The following is a 22573-nucleotide window of genomic DNA, read 5'->3' as shown; positions in this document are numbered from 1 at the left end:
ACGAAAAAGGGACAAAAGGCAGGGCCCCAGGGTCCTTATTATAAGTCTCTATGATATCAACTCAAAGAGAAATTCGGGATAAGTGGACATCAATTTCCATGGTTCACCCCTCCCATGGATGCCCGCATCTCGTCTTTCTAGTTTAGCCTCCCCGCATCCTGCGATGGGATGGGTGATGATTATTGCATTTTCCCTTTTCTTCTTCGTATCTCCAATGGACGGTATAACCGGGTGGATTCGCCAGCTTAACCTGGACCGAATCAAGCATCACCAAAGCAAGCCGCATCCCTGCCCCAGCAGGCAAAATGTCACTTGTGCAACCCTGTCATATTCGTGATCATCGGCTGGCTCTCCACGGGGAAAATTGTGGGGGTGCAAAGTACTCTAGAAGCTTGGTATACGGGGGTGTCCGCATACCAACAAACGAGCCAGTTAGCAGAGGTGCATAACTAGTAATCTGGAGTTTTCTACTCCGAATTCCAAGTCCGGAGTTGCTGCTCGCGAATTCAGATACAGCTCCTCTATTGTCTTCAAACTCCGTCACCTGTCGTTAGTTATAGCTTTAAACCTGCAGGTGTTCGTCCAGTGACGGATAAGCACTGGCCTCGATAACTTACGTGGAAGCTCCGAATGCTCTCGTACCCAGAATTCCTCTTGTCCGACGCCCGAGGTAAGCTCACTGCGCCTTTTGCCGTTATTCCGAGGCCTGGTCGTGGTTGGTTGCCGTTATGTCACATTTCTCGTATCCCTTGGATGGAATATCTGCCGTGGTTCAATACAAGGTCTGCTCACGGCGCAGGGATGGGCAATACCAGGAGACGCATCTCAACGCTGGTGGCACAGCACTCTGCGCGTAATAATAGACGAGATTATTTGCATGACCGTTTGGATCCAATCTGTCAATTCCGCCTTATTTCGTATTTATTCCCACGAATAATGCCGATTTTCGGACCTCGAGTGGTCAATCAATAATGTAAGAGTTATATCGCCGCCGCCATATTGTACCGGCACATCGTGCTTATGAAGGAATTCACCGCTCCATCGATCGAACTGCGTCTTTGCTTGTTTTAATGGGAAAAACGGAGCAAAGAGCAACTGTTGAGAGAGATTGTGATGCGGCTGATGGCTGGTCGAGTGGTGGATGTCGTTGGAAGAAAGTTTTGTTTGGCTTGGAGTCGTTGTTGAACTTAAGTTACCTTAATTGGCTAGAGGCGCATTCGAGACGATTTTTAAAGCTAGCGGAAGATATAAGAGTGTTGATCTCTGCAGAAGCCATAGCCTCATAGTTTATTTATGAGTTATGCTTGATATTTTTATTTAATTATCTTCTGAAGTGTCTTCACATTTGCGTTGGGATGGCTGTCAAGGTGCTTTCAGTGTATGGTGGCTGGAATTATTTGGTGAATGGGTAGGTGAATATAAAACAGATATCAGACTGGAATGGGATGGACAGGACAGTGACATAATTGAGTAGAGACACTAGATGGCAAAAAGAAATCTTCCAGATGGCCGCTCATGCAGACATATCACATGCGACAGCGCTTTTGATGATAGGGCTGTTGCTTCAGGCTGACGCCTCTACAGGTGACCGCTCTGATTTGGATGCCGGGTTGCCTTCTGTTCTAGTATTGCAGTAGGACTTTGGCGATTCTTCTATCAAGAACCGTTTCTCGCCTGCGGGCCTTTCCAACCGGCTCTTTCCGTGGTAGAATTCGCACCGGAAGCGTAGAAACTGGTCCTTGCTTCTATACACTGTGATGATGTCGCCGGTATATATCCTCCCGAACAAGAATGCGTCTTTGCTCCGGGATTCCTTGCGTAGCTCAACATCATTGACCCATATACACTGGCTGGTCTTTGTGGATATCAGCGTCACAACGTCAGTCATTTGTAGCCAATCCTCTCCAGCAGCGATTCGAGCTTCGATTGATGGTGCCCAGAAGGTCAATTCAAGAGCATACGAAGGAATTCGAAAGTCCATAGAGTCTGGATGGCGGATGGTCGCTTGTGTTCCTCGACCCCAGGATGTCATCCGTGACTCTAGTCGGATTGGCTGATCAAGGATGGATCCAGGCAGGGGCGTCAGTTTTCCTAGGATTGCAACAGGCTTGACGAATCCGTTCCCTTTCTCCTTGTCCTCCTCAGCGTGCGCGTCAATGTCCTGATTCGGTTGTGATTGAGAAGGGACTTCGAGTCCGGTGCGTTCGTCAATGGTACATGCAAGTTCATTTGGAATCTCATCTTGGTTACCTGTCCTTTCGCTTGGTGCAGGGCTACGTGGTTTGTCCGTTTCAACACTGCTGTTCATATCTCTTGGGACTGATCTATAAGACGTAAGTTTATCACCTAATGGCGAATGTCTATTTGTTGAAGAGAATGGATCTGGACCAGTTCCAACTTTGAGTTCAGCCCAGTTTCCCTTAGCCATTCCGTTGGAGGAAGCGTATTTCTTGCTATTCTGAGAATCCCCATCGAGCGGCTTCCCTATGTCGGTATCATCGTCGCTCCGCCCACCGGATGCCATGCCATTCTGGCCAGCAGAACGCATATGCAGATGGCCGACTAATGATTCGGCCCCCATCAAACTTGGATCTGAAGCTTTCGGCGGCGGTGGTGGCCTCATCGTAAGTGGCGGGTGTGGCTGGCCAACTTCCGCGAAAATGTCTTTACTCAGACTTGAGCCTTCGTTAGATATCACGTACTGATCACTAGAGTCATCGGCGTCATCTTCGCCAAGCCCCGCTATATCCATATCTTCAGAGTAATCCTCACCAAGCACTCCGGAGCTCTTGATAAGGGATGGAGTGATCTCTCCAAAGAGCCGGGGCCCATTAGGTGAAGATTTCACTTCGGCTTTGGCTTCATATTGGTAGCTCGACAATTGCGGGAGGGAGGGATACCGGACATCATCCACATGCTGGACATGCTTCTCCTCAATGTCCTGTTCCAATGTCACACGGGGTTTCTTTGCATTGGCATTTTGGTCAGAAGACGATAACCTCTGTTCTGCTTCGACGTCCTGTTGCCTATAATATGCCTCTCTCTTGTCTTCTAGTTCTCGCTCTAGAGACCATGCACGAGCCCAGACATCCTTATCATCCTGGTCTTCTTCCTCGCTGAGCTCTGGTACAGCAATAAGTTCAGTAAGAGGGCCGGTTTGGATAGGTTCTCCAACTTCTTCGTACTCAAATTCATCAGGAACCTCAGCGATCCATGGGTGTCGAAAGCATTCTGGCTCTTTTGGTCGAGCCTTGGGATCGCGGTTGAGCAGCCTGGATATAAAATCGATTGCTTCCTCCGATGCTCCAACATTTTCTAGCAGTGAATAATCTGCTTCTGTAGTCATTATATTTCGTAACATTTGGGCTCCCCTGTCATCTCCACGGCCCATAAAGGGTGGGTGGCCTGAAAGAATATGGAACGCTACTGCTCCAAACGACCACATATCAACTGACTGGTCGTACGGTGACGTTCTTGGTAAGCTATGCCATGAAAGTTAGTCCTCAGCTTCGCTATTTTCTTGGCCTGGTGCAATACTTACGGGTCGCCCGGTCGCCGCCTTTTGCGAGGCAGGTGATGTTTATAGGTATCATATTCCGGGTAGACTTCCGGTGCACAATAAAGAAGAGTTCCGCAAAAGGTTTTCATCAAGGTTTCCTCCTGTGAGACCTTAGATAATCCAAAGTCTGATAATTTAATAATGAACGGGTCATAAGAAGAAATGAGAATATTATCTGGCTTTATATCCCGGTGGGTTATCTTCCGGGCATGAAGATATTGTAAGGCATGAAGTAGCTGTCGGGAAATTTTCTGCACTTGATCTTCAGGTAGCAGCCCAGCGCTCTGGAGATAGCTGGAAAGCTCTCCACATCCAACGTACTCCATAATAATGTAAATCCAGCGGTTATTAAAGTCGAAGTAATCATGAAAGCGTACAATATTAGGCTGTGATGATATATGTCAGTATCTATTTCAACTCAATATCTGGTATAAGGGGGGCTCCATACGTGGTCCAAGTCTTTCATGATTCTCATTTCGCTGTCAACCTTGTGGTCTAAAACGTTGTTCTTCGTGAGACGGCGCTTATCCAGTTCTTTGCAAGCAAATACAGCACCGTCGTTCTTGGTTGCCAACTTATAGACGGTTGCAAATGCTCCCTTCCCAATCTGGCCAGTCACATTGTACTTGGCTCCACCGTTCCAATGCATCCCATGAGAGTGGTTAGTGTGAGCAACGACAATCCCGGGAGCAGGCATCTCCCCGCGCCCAACATCGCCCACTTTTGTGCTAAGTTGACGAATCCGGTTAAGATACCAGGTAAGATTCCTAGTATACTGTGCCTGTAGTTCGTCTCGGGCAGGTATCCTTACGACGAACTTTATAGCTGAAGCTAGATCGTTCCCAGTGACATGGATAACGGAGCCAGACATAAGCATTTGAGTTGTTGGGCTGTTATCTCCGCCATCTCTCCGTATGGATTTCCCGTCCACGATGGTCCCATTGGTAGAGGTGTCCTGAAGCATGAGAATGCCATCGGTCTTCAGATATATGCGAAAATGTGTATTTGACACCCTATGATCAGGATAAAATATGATATCGCTTCGTGTTGAACTTCGACCAAAGCAGAAACCCATGCTCGGATCTTTCACCAATGAAGAAAACCGTAATGCGATGTCATATGTTGATTCACAAGCATCGAGGTCAGAGTCAAACTCATCTCGCTGCAAAATATGCTGCGGATTGCGGTCTGCGGTGATAGAGGCTGATTTATGTGCAGCAGGAGAGTTGGGATGCAGGATACATATAATATCAGCTACATCTTGCTGGCTCAGTCCGGAGTTGTTAACACCCTTGCGACGGGGGTCTGCGTAGGGTTGGGTCGAAGGCTGGGTCTCTTCGTCCATGAGGATAAGTTCTAGAGTTAACTCCCTCAGAGACTGAGCTCAATAGAAATAGAGTGCGGCGTTATCGCAAGTATTTCTGCCCACCTGGTTACCGGAATACGTTGATCACCAAACTGTTGTGTCGCAGAAGGGGTCGGTAGCGCGTGGGAGGGTTACAAATCCTCAGAAGTACAATCTCGAGGCATATCCTCGTTGAGTTTACTGTGTAATTTCAAACGAACCGTCAGTTTAAGATGATATACAATGGCAGTGCAGTGTACAAAGAAATACTTTAAGATGACACTATTTGTTCCCATTGGACCCAACAATGGACGTAATGCTTCCGAAGTAAAGCAGGCTCTGCAATATCAACTGACAAAACACAGGGGAAACTAACCCTTTTTTATAGTCCAAATGAGGCAGGGTGGTTTAAATAGCCAAGGCTGTTGGTGCCTTTCTGCCTGGTCTGGCTCGCAAAACGGGGAGATGAATGAGTTATGGCCAGGAGCTGCAGTTTTACGAGCTCACTGTTATTTGCCAGTTGTATCCTGCGGAGTGTCCACGTTCCCGAATCCCGCTCAGCCTTGGAGGAGTACCGTTTGGATTCTCACTCAAAGGCAGGTACGTGGTGTGAAGCCTGCTAGATCGTCACAAGGGCTCTCGGTATTTATGCGGGTGCAAGGCAACAGCAGGCAGCTAAAATCAAGGTAGACAAAGGCAGGAAGGCTGAAATCTATGTGAATGAAATAAATTTAGTCTGATTAGCGAGTCATGAACAGAAGATTTGGTCAGCGACAGAAATCCATGTATACGTAGCCTGCCCTGTCCATTTGCCACCCAGTGGTTCGCACGGCAGACAGAAACGAAAGCATTGATGACTCACATGCGACAGAGCAACAACCAAAAGAACGCTGAACGGCACGCAGAAGGCAACGTCGTCTCAATAGGCTGAAGCGAGAGGCTGAAGAAACAGCGCCATCTCAGACCCCAGAATTCGTTTCAAAACATTAAACCAAAACTTTCGATGTTTTCCCTTCCAAAGTTGCGGAGAGCGGAAAAACATGTCGGAGTGGCAGCAGCCGCGTCGGCCAGCGTGATTGGGTTACACCCACTCGGTGCCTGGGCTAACGGTTTTTGGTTAGACTTGCCGCTTGACAGTCACATGACACTGCTTAATTCTATTTGTGGGTCAATGGGTTCGCACGGACCATTTCCCTTAAATTTCCGCCTCATCAGCAACGCTTTCATTCCGACAGCTGGGCAAGGCTGATCATACCTGAGTTCACTGGCGCCTTACCATTGATTCACATCACTTGAGTGCCGCGACTTAGTTGTAATGGTACCCGGGGCTCTTTAATCTCTAGTATGACATATTTCTCAATGGAAGTATGTAGTACCCAAACGGCACATGCAATTGATACAGCCTTGCTTGCCATGTAGAAAAATAATGATGCTTTCGTTGCGTGAGATTGGACCCCCTGCAATCATGACCAGTACGGGAGTTTTAGGCAATAAAATTGTAAGCCTCTTGCTAATTATCTTCCTCAAGACTTGGTCCTAGAAATAATACCTACGAACTCCCACTCCTCAACAAGCTATCGGTATTCCAGCACCCAGGAGACCTGGAGGGATACATGTCTTACATGTGCAAAAGAGGGCTATAGAGCAGTTACTTATAAAATGGGAGCGACAAGATATGGTCACTCCCTGTCCTTGCATTTATTTGGAGATGGATATGTATACCAAGCATTCACTCCACCGTTGTGCAACTGATTGGTAGATTCCACAGCTGCGTCAGTGCGGCTGGGCGGGATTACAATCCCCCACTTTCAATAGTGAACTCCCCTTTTCCCAACTTCCTCCTCCATCCATCAGTGCAATATTAACGACAATTCCAATATGTCTGGCCCTGCTTTGAAAGTTGCCATTACCCAGGCACAGCCTAAATGGCTAGACCTAGCTGGGAGTGTTGAGAAAACCGTCAACCTCATAGCTGAGGCAGCAAAGGGCGATGCAAGGCTTGTTGCATTCCCTGAATGCTGGATTCCCGGTTACCCAGGATGGATTTGGTTAGATTCTCAATGAATATTACCTGAAGATATTACACAATTGCTAACTATACTCTTATTGCAGGCAACGGCCAGTCGATCCAATAATCAACACCAAGTACATACAAAATTCGCTATCCGTTAACTCTGCTGAGATGAATACTATCAAATCGGCAGCAAAGGAGAACAACATCGCAGTTGTACTTGGCTTTGTCGAAGCAATCGATACCCATAGCGTCTACATCGCCCAGGCAATCATCTCTCCCAAAGGTGAACTGCTGATGCATCGCCGAAAGATCAAGCCTACTCACATGGAACGTACCGTATTCGGAGACGGCTCTGGCTCAGATCTCACCAATGTTGCAGATGTTGATTTTGGAGGCGATATCGGTGTTGTCAAGGTTGGAACCTTGGCTTGCTGGGAGCACGCACTGCCTTTGCTTAAGTACCACACATATTCGCAAAAGGAAGCGATCCATATTGCTATGTGGCCGCCAATCGACCCTCACCCTGGTGTTGATGCCCCGGCATTATGGAGTATGAGCGCCGAGGGGTGTCAAAATCTCAGTCAAACTCATGCCATCGAGGGTGGTGCCTATGTCCTGCATTGCACAGCCGTATGCAATGAGGAGGGAATCGAGGGCATGAAGACCAAGGGTGGGCTTCTCTTCCAGGAGCCAGGTGGTGGACACAGCGCCGCCATTGCTCCGGATGGCCGTAGGTTGACAAAACCGTTGGCTGATGGCAATCCTGCAGCCGAGGGTATTGTTTATGCTGATTTGGACATGGCGAGAGTCGTTATGAACAAGGGCTTCATCGATGTGGTAGGACACTATAGCCGCCCAGACCTCCTGTGGTTGGGAGTCGATAAGGCTCAGAAGGGCTGCGTGGTGCCAAAGAGAGAACCCGAGCAGGATGTTTGATTTGCTTACCTTGGTCAAGAGCTATCATTACAAAGCTGAAGAGAATGGAACAATTTCCTTAATATTCCGTGAGAGCCTACCATCACAAAGAATAAGCCATGGTCCATGAACTAAGGTCGTTGAATGTCAAACAACTGGGATAAATGTTTAAAAATTTTCGACGAAAATACTATGCACTTACAGTCATAAATATGTACCCCAGGCCCAGCGTGATTTTATTACTGCTACTTCAAGAAGCCCGGCGAATAACTCAGGTCGGTTATTTAGCTAAAAAATCAAAGGTGGATACATCTTATGCCTGGCCGCAATATTGTCCATTCTTTTCATTCTTAGCAGCCGGAGTGAAGTTACCGCTAATTGCAGAGTCCATAGCCTTGTCCAACTTCGCAATAGCCCCCTCGCTTATCTCTGTATTACATGTTAGTTACTTCCATGTTATTAAGAAGCCGGGGTTGCACAAGATACTTACGGTAGTGTACCACAAGCCGGCCGCCTAGAAACTTCAAGCCATGCTGTCGGCCGATCTCAATCCAGTCTTCGTTTGACAACTTGCATGACTCGAGATCAAGCCACACCATGTTGGTTTCCACTGGGTTTTTGAGCTTTCCGCCCTTCTCGGTCCATAACTTTGCAATCTTTCTAGCCATTTCGTGGCTTACAAGTAGCTTTCCACCTTTGCCATTTGGCCCACTGCCAAATGTTTCATTGAGAGCAACTTGTGCTGCGGCAGCGATAATACCGGACTGTCTAGTCCCTCCGCCAATCGTCTTCCTGAACCAGCGGGCTTTTTGGATGAACTCGTTCGACCCAGCGAGGACACTCCCAATTGGAGCACCAAGACCCTTCGAGAAGCAAAGACTGACACTGTCTGCCAAAGAACTGAACTCAGAAACACTTCCAGCTCCAGCAACAACGGCTTCCCACAGCCTAGCTCCATCAAGGTGCACTTTCAGCCCATTTGCATGTGCCCACTCAGAAATCCGTTTCATCTCATCAAGCGGCATTATCATGCCATCCAGGGTATTTTCAAGGCTGATCACCCGTGTCGGACAGCCATGTATATCGTTACCCAGTACGGCATGGGGCATGATATCTTCCAGAGTGAGATACCTTCCATTTTTGGGCACAATTCCCTTGACATAGGCTCCGGTCCAGGTTGACACACCTCCTCCTTCATAGTTAATGATGTGGCCGCGGTGGTCGCACAGAACTGCGTACGGCGGCTGTGTCAGATGAGTTCGGATAGCCACCTGGTTCCCCATGGTTCCAGACATCACCAGCAGAGCACTTTCATGATTCGTTAACTCGGCAACAGACTTCTCCAGCGAGCAAGTCACGGCATCTTCCTGCAGCACATCATCGCCGAGAGATGTGTTTGTGATAGCTTCCAACATCGAAACCGTCGGCCTTGTCATGACATCGCCTGTCATAAATTCAGCATCAAGTCTCGATTTGAGAGATCGGGCCAACTAACTGCGAAAGTCGAAGGCTGCCTCTCCTGGGGCCTGCCATGCGTTCCCTGATTGCATGGTTCGATGATCAGAAATATACCGGCTCTGCGGTCTCTGTGCAATTAATGATATTCTAGCGTAATATGAGTGAATCGATCGTGACTTGCACAGTTGCCTTGCTGCTCCCAGTCCTCTATTCATTCTTCACAGTGAGTTGGCACAGAAACAGTCATGCAGGTCTCGTATTGTCGAGTTTGCTGTTACTCATCGGCAGTTCGCAGTTGGTAAGCCCGCCGTAAATACCAGCCCCACCCCCGACAGCCGAGGGAACACCGGAAGCCGCGATATTGATGAACCAACGGATGTAAACACTTAATCGTCTAACTTATATATAAGAAATATCCTACACGATATCAATCGCCAAATTACAGCGTATAGGCTTCCTCTCGCTGCATTGCGGCTTGCACCAGAAGCTCTCGCGCAGCAATTTCGGCCTTTCGTCTCTTTTCGTCTTCCTCGTTTTTCGCACTTGAGGCATCTTCCCTATTTTCTAAATCGTTCAGATTGACATCTGGTCTCCCTGTGATGGGAGGTGGGCTTGTAGAAGTGACAATTTCAACCTGCGGCTGTTGGGAAGCAATCACCTTCGGCCGACCTCGACCTCGCTTCATCAACTGACGGCGTGGGCGAAGCCGTTTATCTCGGGCAATATTTGGGGTGAACGTTTCTAAGCCTTTGGGAGTTTCGGTATGCGCAAGATCCCCGGGTTTTCGGCCTCCAGTCTTGGTAGAGTTCTCGTCTCCAGAGGAAGTAGCTTGCTCCTTTCTTAACGACGCACTGTTTTCAGCCTTCTTGGAATGTTCATTCTGCGCAACCAAGGGAGGGCGAGTAGGTCGAGTTTCATTCCCAGTAACCTGCTCAAGAACCTTCTCTGTTCTCAAGCCCTGTCGGCGCCTCGCCGGGTTCTGGCGTGTCCTTGGCCTTTCAGCAGGTAGTTTCGATAATGTAGCGTCGTTCATAGCTGGAGAATCCTCTTGCGATAAATCATCACCATTAACCTGTGCATTAGAAGACTCTGGGATCTCCTCAATTTCAAGATACAGGCCATCAATACCAATCCGTTGGTTGGAATTCAGTGCCGGATCCGCTTCCTGGTTTGTGGCATCTGTAGACGCGGGAATCACGCCAGTTGCAATTGTGCTATTATCCTCATGAGGCCTGAGGTCCCTAGGGAGAGTTACTAAGGACCTTTTCCCATTCAAATTGGGAGCATCACTAGGCACGAATCTCTCTCCATTTTCATTACGGTTGATGGGGATAAACTGGGAGAACCCTTCGCTCCTTTCACCAGCCTTTTCACAGTCACCCAACTTGTCTCTTAACACTCGGTTCTCTTGTTCCAACTGCTCAATTCTAGATGACTTTGACTGTACTTCCTTCATGGCAATGGCGAAAATCTCAAATTGGTCAACCGGATTGTTTAACTTCGGAAGCCCCAGATTTCCCGCACATGCTGAAGATAACCCATTTAACTGTTCGCGCATTTGTTGGACTGCGCGAGATAACTCACTGACAGCCGCGGATATCACCGTCAAGGTTTTATAAATGCCGTCTTTCGATGGACCTGGTATCTCTTCGCGCTCACCTGCATGATTCAGTGCTGCGGGAGCCTGGATCCTCGCCATGCTGGCCTCCCTTCCCGCTCCGCGAATTCTTATTAATGGAGAGCAAAATTTTCAACGCAAATCAACTGTTCACTGGAGTCTTGTCCACGGCATAGCCCTCCCATTAGTAGAGTATAAGTAAGAATGTCATAAAATATTCATTTTGTTGGTCGAAGTTCAAATGCTCGAAAAGCGAAGACGCGACGGACGCATCCTGGTTATATAAGCATAACTTAACTTGCCTCCTTGCAGCAATGACATGATTTACTAACTACATCAGCGGCATTGAGACGATATCGGGGGAGAAAAATATTCAAAAATATTGAAGGCTATCAAGATAGTATATTTATACAAAAGTGGTACTCTATCCAGGGTTTACTTTACAGTCATAAGTCCACATCCATCCCTTGCGGCTTGACAGGCGCGTTTTAATGCCTGTTCCTCAGTATCCGTCCATTTCACGGTGAGTTCATCCCAAGGCTTTCTGTTTCGGAACTCCTCATTATAAGTTCTGCGCATAGCCTGTAGCCGTGTTACCTCTCGGGGGTCGCCAGTGCCTGAATATATAATGAAAAGCGTACATGGAGGTAGATGGTCCCATATCTCTTTTATACAAGAAACGGTTTTAGCAACAGCCCGTCCAAGTTCGTCTGGGTTTGCCGGGCTAATGATATCCTGATCTGATATATTGATGGATTGGTTATTTTGGCTCGCACCGGGAATGCGGTTGCACCACCCTCGGGAGATTTCCAGATTGCGCAGTCGTGCCCAAGTGAAGTCAACACCATCCCCCGAGACTATTTTGCCCGTCGGATCTCCGCTGACAGCAATCTTGGTTGATTTGACAACTTCTTCGTCATTGGCGCAGCCTAGAGTGACACTGGCCTGGGCACCAAAACCGCGTTCAGGGCTGCCCCAGTCGACCACTGCTCCTGTTCTTCCTCCTTGTGAGACAGGGCCGGAAGATTTTACTGGCCTTGAAGACCTGGCAAGGCGTTGGAAGATACTCTCGGTTGAAGCTTCGTTAGTACCCCACGCTTCACCCTTTTCGCATTTCTGCTTCACAAGATCTAATACTGCCTTTGCATCTTCAACCGGGTCATGGCCAGCCATTCCCTTTTGGATTTCTCTTCCTAGGTACCTCTGACATAACCATTTGAGACTTGGTTTCAGAGGCGGTCCTCGTGGATGCGGATATATAGAGGCTGTATCGACGATGAACGGATGTGTTAGTTTCAAGGCGTTGAGGTCGGAGTTAAGAGAATGTCCAATTAATATCGAGCGAGGCGTCAAAATTCTAAGTAATTTCTGTTGTATGTCGGATAAATTCGTAGTAACTGGATCGAGTTTTTCTTTAGTAACACCAGAGAAGCGTGTTAAATAATCTATTATGGGGTTTTCTGGTTTAACGAACTCATCTAGGACTCGTTCACCGTCCCATGAGACAAGACTAATTCTGGTGAGTTCAGATTTACCACCTTCAGTGATGCACATTTCACAGTCAAGAGCAAAAATATCGCGGCCAGCGGTTACGCTGCCTTCCGCTATATCACGATCAGGTACAGCACCTTGAGCAAAATCGTCAACATGAGTATCCACCCATCCATGTTCAGTGGATTGCCCATTCATGGCGCGTAGTCGAGCATTTTTGTCTCTTTCCTCAGCTGAACTGAAGAGCGCAGGGTGCAGAGGATATTCATGTTCAATCAGATCATCAAGTGTGCTCAGAAAAGTGGTAATGGGTGTCCGTTGGGATACCCAATTTCCGGGACCCTTGGACTTTTTGTTATTATTGTTGTTATTTTCCTTAGATTTAGGCAAGGAAGATCTTAAGATCGCCTGAAGGGGCGAATGAACCTTGTTGTATTTTGAGTCTCCAGGGGACTTGACTGGCCAGACATGCGGAAACATGTCTGCAAGAGGCGATAAAGCCTCTGGCAACTTATCCCTATGGATAGCTCTGGGAGCAAACTGGCGGGAAGTTTCCTCACTGATGGGAGACACCCCACGTTTCCAGCGTTCAAACTCGCTGGATTTCTTTGCGTCTTCTCCAGATTGGCTATTGTCAGCTGCGGCAGCGGTTACCTCAGGGGTAGGCGTTTCTGCCCCCTTGGACAACGGGATTGATCCATCGAACATTCCCAGCTCCAGACCCGGGACCATAAGCATAACAACTTTTCTTACATGTCCAGAGTGCTTTACTGATATCCATTGCGGCGCAACAGCATCCGCAAGACAGTACAATAACAATCCCTGTAAGTCTGAAATTTTGATGGACGACTGTCTGCCACCCATCGCATATGTCAAGGTCGGGTACTTTGTTTTCTCGTTTCCTATTCGTTTTCGCTTCTTCGACGTGTGGTCAACCATCTGCCACCCCCCAGTCTGGTCCTTTCCTTCTCCGCCTGAGGTGTCCTTGGGCAAGGCTGGCTCTCGAGGTCCGTCACCGTCACGAAGGAGAGATAGCGTATCCGCTAGGCCAAAGCCGTTGCCGCCATGACTGGTGGCAGCAGTTACAGCTGAGCCGTCTGGCTGCGCGTCGTCTGAAGCAACATCGTCATGTTTCCGCTTTCTTCCCATCTCAAGGCCTCCTAATCGTTAATGCTCCGCAGCGTCAGGGGTAGCATGTGTGTACCGCAGCGTTTGGACTCTGGGCATGGGTCTTCTAGACACGTATCTCTCTCGCTGCGTCTGCGTCTGCGTCTTCGTCTCTTTGACTTCTCCAGAGTCGCATCTCGAACGTCCAAAAGAGAAAAATTAAGAGACGAAATGATGACTAAGTAAGATGACTAAGTACATATCACGTGCTAAATCTCCGCTTTTCCTTCGTTTCTTTTTCGTTTCTTCTTCTTTTTTGGCTTCAACCGCGAAATTGTTACTTCTGCGTACACGAACTTCCAAACGCTTGAGCGGGATAAGCAACACGGCACGGCTGGTGGACTGGAATGAAGTATATGGGATACTTAAAACCCCTGCTCGGTGCTGATTGTCTGGAAGGGGCCCGTTCAGCATGCCTAGGTGCGCTTCGGGCTAGGGGAACGCGGCCGTTCAAGGATATCATTACGAATGATAGCTACGCAAGCACTTAAGCCACCATTGGTGAACAATCCGGTACAGCGGTGGAATCCAAATTCATCTTCGCTATCAGTGGGCGATATCTGCCTCTGTTATCAGGAAGCAGGAGCTGCATGTGAAATTCAACAAAGGACCCTTGAGCCAATTCCTGCGCTAAGGATATGTCTTAGCTTGCTTCTCTGCCTTGAAGGTTGGCTGCGAGGTCAGGGATGCAAAATGCCCCGTCCTCTTCCTCCTTCTTGGGATGCAAAGGCAAGCAACTGCAGTGATCTAAAGGCGAAAATGCTGGGCTATTGGCCTGTACGGAAGATCCTGCATGTTTACAACTGGGATTCACCCAAAACGTTGACACCTCCCAACCCCTCTTTGGTTGTACACCATGCGCATCGGCTGCGCATGTCATGCGAAGGAAGTAGCTGGTAATATTGCAACTACGGGACAATTGAACGTGCCCGGAACCACACACACCCATATGATTACCTGATGGTGCCGCGACGATTGGTCGGATTGAAAAGGCCATGTATGTTTCACAGGGGTACATCTGGACTATGCCTGAATCTATGGAATACATAGTATAATCCCTTATATCTGCAGCGAAAGGCATTAGGCCTCATCTACCTACAGGGATTATCGGTGTTGTGCCCTCTCTAGAGGTCATCTCCCTACTCCGCCGTAATGGGCAAATTAATCCATCGTGACCTGGGATGGTTGCATTCATCTGTTCCAAGCTAACATCGCTAATGGGTTGTATAACATTTAGATAAAATACACCCGAAATCCCAGCTTTCCTACTCTCTGTCCCCCTCGTCGATCGGTCCAATGGACTTCAGAGTTCAGATGCTGGGGAATTTGAGCCATTCAGTGGAAGCCCCGTGGGGAAGAACAAACGTTGGGCATTACCAGCCTGCCGTCTTCGAAGTGGCGCAAAACCCCGGTCCTGCGATAAATCCCATCCAGATGAGGTATTGTCTTGTGAAACCTTCTATTAATTTACGCGGATTGTTACTTGGTGTCCATCAGTGGCATTTTCGCTAAACCTCCCACCCGTTAGTTAAAGAATCCTTCTTTGGTTTCAGTAACGACAACAATAACCCTGGGATAGTGAAACAGTGGCAAACGCACATCGGCCGCATACTGCTAGCTAACAAAGCTGGGGAGTCGATTGCCCATCGAATATAGGTGTCCTACCGATCAACAAGGTCACGCAACTTACACACCTCTTATATTCATTACTAACAGAAAAGCAAGGTTTCCAGAAAGCTTCGGCATTTGACGCCAACCCTGGCCTTGCCTTACCTCTACGCGAGCCCGAGCCGTCCAGGGGCTGTTGCGATTTGCCTCCTTCCTCGACGATTTAAGTTGTCGGGTGACCGCACCAAAGGTCCAAAGGACACCCCTGCGTATCTGGGGAAATAACCCTCAGGGATTAATCTCCTATCCTCCTTTTGTTGCCTTAGGCCTCGTTAGAAGACGCTGAGCTCAGACCTAACGCAACTCCAATGTAAATTACCCATGTGTAACCGGCATATGGAGTGACAACGGCTTGCTTTCTCGTCTGTTGAGCCATGTTGCCTACCTATCTAGCCACATATGCAAACTCCAGTTACCAGTATCAGGAGCATCGACGATCGTCGAATACCCGCCCAGTATCTGACGATAAGAAAGTGGGAACATCTTGACTAGCTACATTGCACCCGCCTTCTTATCATGGTTTGTGGGACAAAAAAATGCATACATGCTTTTTTGAGATGTCCTCCGCGGACCGCCACCCCTGTTGTGGACTCAAGAGCACATTTGGGGGAAATAAGGGACTGGGGGTTCGGACACGAGAACAGACGTGATGGCCAGCAGGGTCTCTCCCAATTTGATCCTTTTTGGATCCTATATCCCCAGCATCTATGACCCCGCCTTTGATACTGCACTACCTACATTCGTGTTGGTTAAGTCTCTCCTAGCGCCATATACAATGCTTAAAGCTACATCGGGGTGATATCAAAGTACAATGGGTGATATGAGAACGGCCCTAGGGTAGCAGTTGCAGCTTTCCTTTTCTACCCGGGTATATGATACCCGTCTACGCTCCTCTGAACTCGACGGACCGTTTGACATCTATGTCCCTCATTCTTTCGTCATTGTCTTTCTACACCTCTCTCCTTCGGCCATTTGCCTGCCGAGAATGCCTTTAAACATTCCCTTCCTTCGCGGGAAGGCTTCTCCTTCAGAGAATACGGTTGGAGAGCCCATTGATCATGCTATAACTACGTCCTCTTCGGAGAAGGAGAATGCAAAGTCCACAGGGATAGAGATTTCCGATGTTGAAGCAAACAGGAGGTTGGACCTGTACCATCGCACCCACAAATGGGACCCTAACCTCGGGGATGATACTCTTGATGAGGTTGCAACTGCCACCGCATTGAACGACTCCAATGCGCAGAGTAAAATCATTGACAGAGTTATTGACAACTCCCCCTACCCAGAGGTATGTCATTCATAGATCAGCTCAATCCATTGTTTGTTTCGAATCTAACATTCTGAAAGGTTAGGGCTGCTGTGCGAAACTACGACGAGGAGCTCCCTGCAAGTACATTTCGGGCATGGGCTATTGGAATGCTTTTGACGACTATTGGCTCTGGGCTCAACAGTTTGTTTTCTCTCCGAGCGCCGGCCATTATCATTACTTCGGTTGTCGCTCTACTCGTTTCGTACCCAATTGGTGTTGCTTGGGCCAAAATCATACCATCAAGAACTTTCAATACTTTTGGGTTGAAATGGAACACCAATCCAGGTCCATTCAATGTCAAGGAACATGTATTGATTGTTGTCATGGCCAATGCGTCGTTCGGTAACGGTGTTGCATACTTTACCGATACTATCCAGGCACTAAAAGCTTTCTATCACACTGACTACGGTGAGTTGATTATACCATGCTTCCAATACGATATATGCAGCACTAACGCGGAACGTTTAACTAGGCTGGGGATTTTACGTATGTCTTGCTCTTAGCACCCAAATCGTTGGTTTCGGAATAGCTGGTATTGTTCGCAAAGTCCTAGTTGAGCCAGGTATGTGAAGTATAATTATCTATTATCTCTGGCAGACCTAGAATTGACTCTTCCTCAGCTTCCATGATTTGGCCACAGGACCTGGTCAGTGCTACGTTCATCTACACCTTACACGATAAATCAGCAACCAATCCTGCCGAAACCAATGGATGGAAGATCGGACGTTATCGATATTTCCTTTACGTTTTCTTGGGGTCTTTCTTTTGGTACTGGTTCCCAGGCGTAATTGCCCCGTGCCTAAGTGTTTTTGCCATTGTTACCTTTATAAAGCCGAAAAACGTTATCCTCAATCAACTATTTGGTGGCTGGACCGGCCTTTCACTCATCCCCATAACTTTTGACTGGACTCAGGTGACAGGTATGTGATAGCTTTTACCTCATGCTCCCGACCGTAAGCTAACTAGTTATTCGTCTAGGTTACATCCAAAGCCCTTTAATTGCCCCTTGGCATGCGATAGGAAACACCCTTATTGGAACTATTGGCTTATTCATCTTTGTTACTTGTGGACTGCACTATTCCAACCACTGGTATGCGCAGTACCTCCCTATCAGTGATTCAACTACATATGACAACATGGCAAAGCCGTATAATGTCTCGAGAATATTGAGTCCTGACTTCACTCTTGACGAGGAGAAATACAAGGTTAGACTACCCCGACTTTACTAAAATGCTTGATCTAACTAAGACTAGGCGTACTCTCCCCTCTTCCTATCGACCACTTTTGCCCTGACTTATGGATTATCATTTGCCTCCATTGCAGCAGTCGTCACACACACTGCCCTATTTCACGGACAACACATATGGACAGTTATCAGGGACAGCCGAGGCGAACTGGACGATGTCCACACCCGTATGATGAGGAAATACAAGAACGCCCCCTGGTGGTGGTACATAACTCTTCTTGCAGTTTGTGTTGCCCTTTGCCTTGTCACCGCTCTTGCCTGGCCTACACACCTCACCTGGTGGGCTTTACTACTTGCCCTTCTCATTTCTCTCGTCATGACTATCCCCATCGGTGTGGTTCAAGCAACGACAAATATCCAGTTGGGATTGAATGTTTTCACCGAATACATCATCGGCTACATGCTTCCGGGAAGGCCACTTGCCATGATGTTGTTCAAGACATATGGTTATATCACCATGGTTCAAGCCCTTTCATTCGTACAAGACCTAAAACTTGGTCATTACATGAAAGTTCCTCCGCGATCACTGTTCTGGGGACAGCTTGTTGCCACAATATGGTCGTGCATCGTTCAACTCTGTGTCCAGATCTGGGCTTTGGATAACATCGCCGATATCTGTCAGCCACACCAATCCAACCGGTTCACCTGTCCTCAGGGAAGAGTATTCTTTGGTGCGTCTGTGATCTGGGGTGTCATTGGCCCTGCACGTATGTTCTCTGGCAACGCACTCTACTCAAGCCTCCAGTATTTCTGGATCGTTGGTGCACTCAGTCCTTTGCTCTTCTATGCACTAGCCCGCATATTCCCTCGTTCGAACGCACGATTTTTGAGCGCACCTGTCATCTTCGGCAGTGTACTATACATCCCTCCCGCCACTCCATTGAACTATGTAAGTCTTCGCTCAAATTATCTCAATGACGGTGTTTATACTAATCTCATCAATAATCTCATCAATAGTTTGCATGGTGTATGGTCGGCTTTGTTTTCCAGAAGTATATTCGCAATAGGTTCCGTGGCTGGTGGATGCGCTTCAATTACATCACATCTGCGTCCTTGGATGCAGGCTTGGCTATCTCGACCATCGTTGTCATTGCAGCTATCAATCTGACCGGCTCTAAGTTCCCGTCTTGGTGGGGTAATACTGGTTCTATGGAGACACTGGATAACTTGGGTGAGGCAATTCGACAACCTTTGGCGAAAGGCGAAACCTTTGGCCCTGCAACGTGGTAGTTTAGGGGTTGGGTTGATCCATCCAGACACCAATGTGATGTTTTGAAATGCTTTCCTATGTGCTATCGTGCCCTTCACGAGCAGACTCTTCCTCTCTCTCTTTGCCTTTTCCCATCGATGTTGCTCATATGCTTTCCTTCCTGTCAAATTTGAACGGCGCAATTTGTATGTATGGACAAATGAGGTAGGATCTGATAAAGCCGGATAAAGTATTTTCCGATAAACTTTCACCAAAAAAAAAAAATCAGATAACGCAATCCTTGAGAACCATAAAAATAAACCTCCAGAGTTGTCAATTTATTTCAAAGCAGAGAAAGCCAAGCAAGAGAGAACAGTTCGGACACTCGCATTTTGGTGCCGAAGGGTGATCGGAAGAGCTGATCTGAATACTAGAAACCGACATCTGCTTAAAACTAAAGCCGGCGAAAGGATTATCTTGCTACACCCATCCCACCTAAGAGCTTATCAGCGCGCGGGGCGAAATACCACCATGTCGGACCTTCACGAGATCACTTCAGAGGCGGGCTTTCAAACGCACATATCGTCTCTACCCCCATCGGCACTCCTTGTACTCTTCTTCCACACCCCATGGGCCGCCCCATGCACTCAGATGCGTACCGTTCTTCAAACGCTTGCCTCTCTATACAAACCTACCACCCCACCATCCATTTCCTTCATCAGTGTCGACGCCGAGGAGCTCGCCGAGATTTCAGAGCAGTACGAAGTAACAGCCGTTCCGTTTGTGGTACTAAGCCGGAACAATAAAATCATTGAAAACATCTCTGGCTCGAACCCGATTAAAGTCCGCGAGGCAATTGAGAAGCATTACCAGGACCCTTCAAGTGCCGGTGCAACAGACAAGCAATCTATTCCTCCACCACTTGACGCCGTTCCGAGAAACATAGATGAAACACAGCAGAATGATCAGATACCACAGGCTCCACCACTTGCAGGACAAGGGACAAATGGAGCTAGCGGTCGTGCGGCCGCCCCAGAGTCTTCGTCGAAGGAGGAACTCTTTGCCAGAATTGGGGAGCTTGTAAAGGCGGCTCCAGTGATGTTGTTTATGAAAGGTACCCCAAGTGTACCTCAATGTGGATTTAGCCGGCAACTCGTTTCTATTCTGCGAGAGAATAGTGTTAAATACGGCTTTTTCAACATTCTTGCCGACGACGATGTACGGCAGGGTCTCAAGGAGTTTGCAGACTGGCCTACCTTCCCACAGCTATGGGTGAGGGGTGAGCTGGTTGGTGGTCTGGACATTGTAAGATATCCTCTTTCTCTATCATACCGCTTCAGTGAAGTTTCGAAGTACTAATTATGCTTTCTCCACAGGTCAAGGAAGAAATAGAAGCCAACCCCGATTTCCTTCGTGATTACTCTGTTCCAAAGACATCCTCCGCAGTACCTACTTAGATACACCAGTTTCGTTGAACATGTGTTACAAATATTTTCCACTTTAAGCAGTTAATTGTATGCGTGTTATACAGTGTACTCAGAATCCATATTCACATTCCTCGCATAATGGAATTTTTTTAAAGTTTAAGTATTAGCGTTGACCTGGCTTTTTGCTATCTTACAGTTATTACCAAAATTTTGAATAATTCTATAAAATATAGATCATACACTTCCAGCATAGGAAGACGGAGTAAACTCCATCATTATAAACATATATATCATTAGTATATATTCAGAGTCTTAAACTTAGAGACAGCCACATCGCTATCAATATAGCAGCCGCGCAACCATCTGTCCCCGCCACTTTCATTATTTGCGTTACCAAATGCACGTCGAGCATGGACAACCCGTCGATTATGGAATATGACACATTCTCCCGGTTTCATCTTGAGTTCAAAGATGTTCTTCTTATCCTCAAGCAAGGACTTAAAGCGTTTCATTGACTCGGCACGACGGGTATAAGTGTTTTTGGGTATCCCGTTGCTAATCTCCCAAAAAGGCGCTTGGAACGGAGGGGAATAGTTTATATCTATGATCCTGTCCTTGGATTTACCAGATACATTGATCATCTTCCGCGTGGCAGTGTACATCTGGTTGTCGTTGTCGTATCCAAAAGTCATCCAGGAGTCAGCAAGGAAATCGAAGTCAGGCTTGCTTGTTTTGCGAAGAACGTCTGCGGCATAGAAACTATCTGCAAAGAGAGATTCACCTCCTGGCAGCTCATTTTTCATGCAATGAAGGAACTGAAGGCCAGGGGGCTGGATAAGGTATAGCAAATCCATATGGAAGCCAAGGTCGACATTAGTGTAGGCGACATTCTTTGGGTTTGGGATATTTCGAACATCCCAAGTTGGGCCATATAATGTGTTTTTAATAGGGCCGATCTGAGTAGCAACTCTGGAAACACTTTCCGTGTCCTCTGGTACGCCCCTTAAGAACAGTAAACCATACCGGTTTAGCTGCATCATAGCTGACCGAAACGCTTCAGGATTGTTCATGTAATCGTCATAGGAAATCCAATGGTCAGTCTTTTCAAATGTTGACTTGTTCCAGTAGTAGGCCGGGTCTGCAGGCTTGGAGCCTAACTGCACGGTTGTCAACTTTTGGAGGTAGCTTGCTGGAAACGTAGAAGTATGGCTTTCAAATCCTTTAATATCCCTCGCCCACTCAATTATAAACGAGTCTTCACCCTCAATAACACTTTTGGCGGTAATATCCAATGGTATCTGGGCAGTTTCAAAAGTACGCTGCTTTGTGGATGGATGAATACAGCGGTCACAAGGGCAGGAGTCCCGGAGATGCAATGGTTCGAAGTATATTATCTCCCCATTGACTTTGATTGGGATATGGGAGTCCATCTGGCGCCAGGAAACGGCAGAACCTGGAGAACTGTCCTTTTCCACAGTCTTAGGTGTTCTCCCGCGCAAGCTCTGAACGAAGCGAATGTAGTTCCCTTTGGTAGATGTTCGTCCTCCCTTCTTAGGAGCCAATTCAGCAGTTGCACCGGCATTCTCAGAGGCAATTGTAGAGGCATCACCAACTGAAGTTGGCTTTGTGCCGTTATGGCTTGCTACATTGGACGCAGGCTTCTGGGCTTCAGCCGCTTCAGATACTGTGGAGTATCTGGATACATCCAGTAGTGCTCGACGGGAGAAGGAGGCTGAAACCGGATCTGGCTGGCAAAACGCAGCCCTACTAGGCCTGCAGACAAGCCGCAAAGCCCTTGAACCGGCCACGAACATGGTCACTGAGCGTTGTTGTACTCTATGCTGTAGTTGAAGTTCGATGCTTCGAACCTCGAAATGCATCTCGAGAAAAGGAAAGCCTCGGCATGAACAACTGCCTTACATAAGCAGAACTAGAGTCAATAACGAGTTCAAAGCTCAACAAAAAGTTTCTTGGGCGGACTTTCGTCTCTAGCAGGTTGTCCGGGGCATTTTTCACACTCGTTTCTGTCCGTTCTGGCTCCTGATTTCATGTGAAAGTCGGATCTTTGAGCCGCCTGTGTCTTAATTTTAGCGGATTTTCCCCGGTTGTGGCCCTTTTCTTGATGCTGTTTGATGAATGTCGGCGGGTGGTGAGCATTTAAAGGATG

The 22573-nt window shown here is 47.7% G+C and overlaps 8 protein-coding genes across 8 annotated transcripts; 3 read left to right on the top strand and 5 right to left on the bottom strand.

Annotated features, from left to right (window-relative positions):
• Positions 1 to 1564: 1564 nt before the first annotated feature.
• Positions 1565 to 4904, bottom strand: ARB_02389 (protein kinase, putative; the record flags this gene model as incomplete). The annotated part of the gene is made up of 3 exons (XM_003011285.1): positions 1565 to 3482; positions 3542 to 3843; positions 4008 to 4904. The coding sequence occupies 3 exons, from the start codon at positions 4902 to 4904 to the stop codon at positions 1565 to 1567; spliced, it is 3117 nt and encodes a 1038-aa protein (XP_003011331.1).
• A 1878-nt stretch (positions 4905 to 6782) lies between these two features.
• On the top strand, positions 6783 to 7854 carry ARB_02388 (nitrilase, putative; the record flags this gene model as incomplete). Its single annotated transcript, XM_003011284.1, has 2 exons — positions 6783 to 6952; positions 7017 to 7854. The coding sequence occupies 2 exons, from the start codon at positions 6783 to 6785 to the stop codon at positions 7852 to 7854; spliced, it is 1008 nt and encodes a 335-aa protein (XP_003011330.1).
• Positions 7855 to 8146: 292 nt separating this feature from the next.
• ARB_02387 (uncharacterized protein) lies at positions 8147 to 9248 on the bottom strand (the record flags this gene model as incomplete). Its single annotated transcript, XM_003011283.1, has 2 exons — positions 8147 to 8262; positions 8324 to 9248. The coding sequence occupies 2 exons, from the start codon at positions 9246 to 9248 to the stop codon at positions 8147 to 8149; spliced, it is 1041 nt and encodes a 346-aa protein (XP_003011329.1).
• Positions 9249 to 9730: 482 nt separating this feature from the next.
• On the bottom strand, positions 9731 to 10990 carry ARB_02386 (uncharacterized protein; the record flags this gene model as incomplete). Its single annotated transcript, XM_003011282.1, has 1 exon — positions 9731 to 10990. One exon carries the CDS (start codon positions 10988 to 10990, stop codon positions 9731 to 9733), a length of 1260 nt encoding a protein of 419 aa, XP_003011328.1.
• A 354-nt stretch (positions 10991 to 11344) lies between these two features.
• ARB_02385 (uncharacterized protein) lies at positions 11345 to 13549 on the bottom strand (the record flags this gene model as incomplete). The annotated part of the gene is made up of 1 exon (XM_003011281.1): positions 11345 to 13549. The coding sequence occupies one exon, from the start codon at positions 13547 to 13549 to the stop codon at positions 11345 to 11347; it is 2205 nt and encodes a 734-aa protein (XP_003011327.1).
• Positions 13550 to 16220: 2671 nt separating this feature from the next.
• Positions 16221 to 19020, top strand: ARB_02384 (OPT peptide transporter Mtd1, putative; the record flags this gene model as incomplete). Its single annotated transcript, XM_003011280.1, has 7 exons — positions 16221 to 16523; positions 16583 to 16952; positions 17017 to 17106; positions 17165 to 17464; positions 17565 to 17749; positions 17798 to 18679; positions 18748 to 19020. 7 exons carry the CDS (start codon positions 16221 to 16223, stop codon positions 19018 to 19020), a joined length of 2403 nt encoding a protein of 800 aa, XP_003011326.1.
• A 490-nt stretch (positions 19021 to 19510) lies between these two features.
• Positions 19511 to 20436, top strand: ARB_02383 (uncharacterized protein; the record flags this gene model as incomplete). Its single annotated transcript, XM_003011279.1, has 2 exons — positions 19511 to 20284; positions 20356 to 20436. 2 exons carry the CDS (start codon positions 19511 to 19513, stop codon positions 20434 to 20436), a joined length of 855 nt encoding a protein of 284 aa, XP_003011325.1.
• A 263-nt stretch (positions 20437 to 20699) lies between these two features.
• ARB_02382 (Gamma-butyrobetaine hydroxylase subfamily protein, putative) lies at positions 20700 to 22286 on the bottom strand (the record flags this gene model as incomplete). The annotated part of the gene is made up of 1 exon (XM_003011278.1): positions 20700 to 22286. The coding sequence occupies one exon, from the start codon at positions 22284 to 22286 to the stop codon at positions 20700 to 20702; it is 1587 nt and encodes a 528-aa protein (XP_003011324.1).
• Positions 22287 to 22573: the final 287 nt, after the last annotated feature.

Source organism: Trichophyton benhamiae (genome assembly GCF_000151125.1).
Source record: "Trichophyton benhamiae CBS 112371 chromosome Unknown contig00294.0, whole genome shotgun sequence".
NCBI lineage: Eukaryota > Fungi > Ascomycota > Eurotiomycetes > Onygenales > Arthrodermataceae > Trichophyton > Trichophyton benhamiae.
The sequence above is the reverse complement of the archived record's forward strand: the minus strand, read 5'-3'. Positions and strand labels throughout refer to the sequence as shown.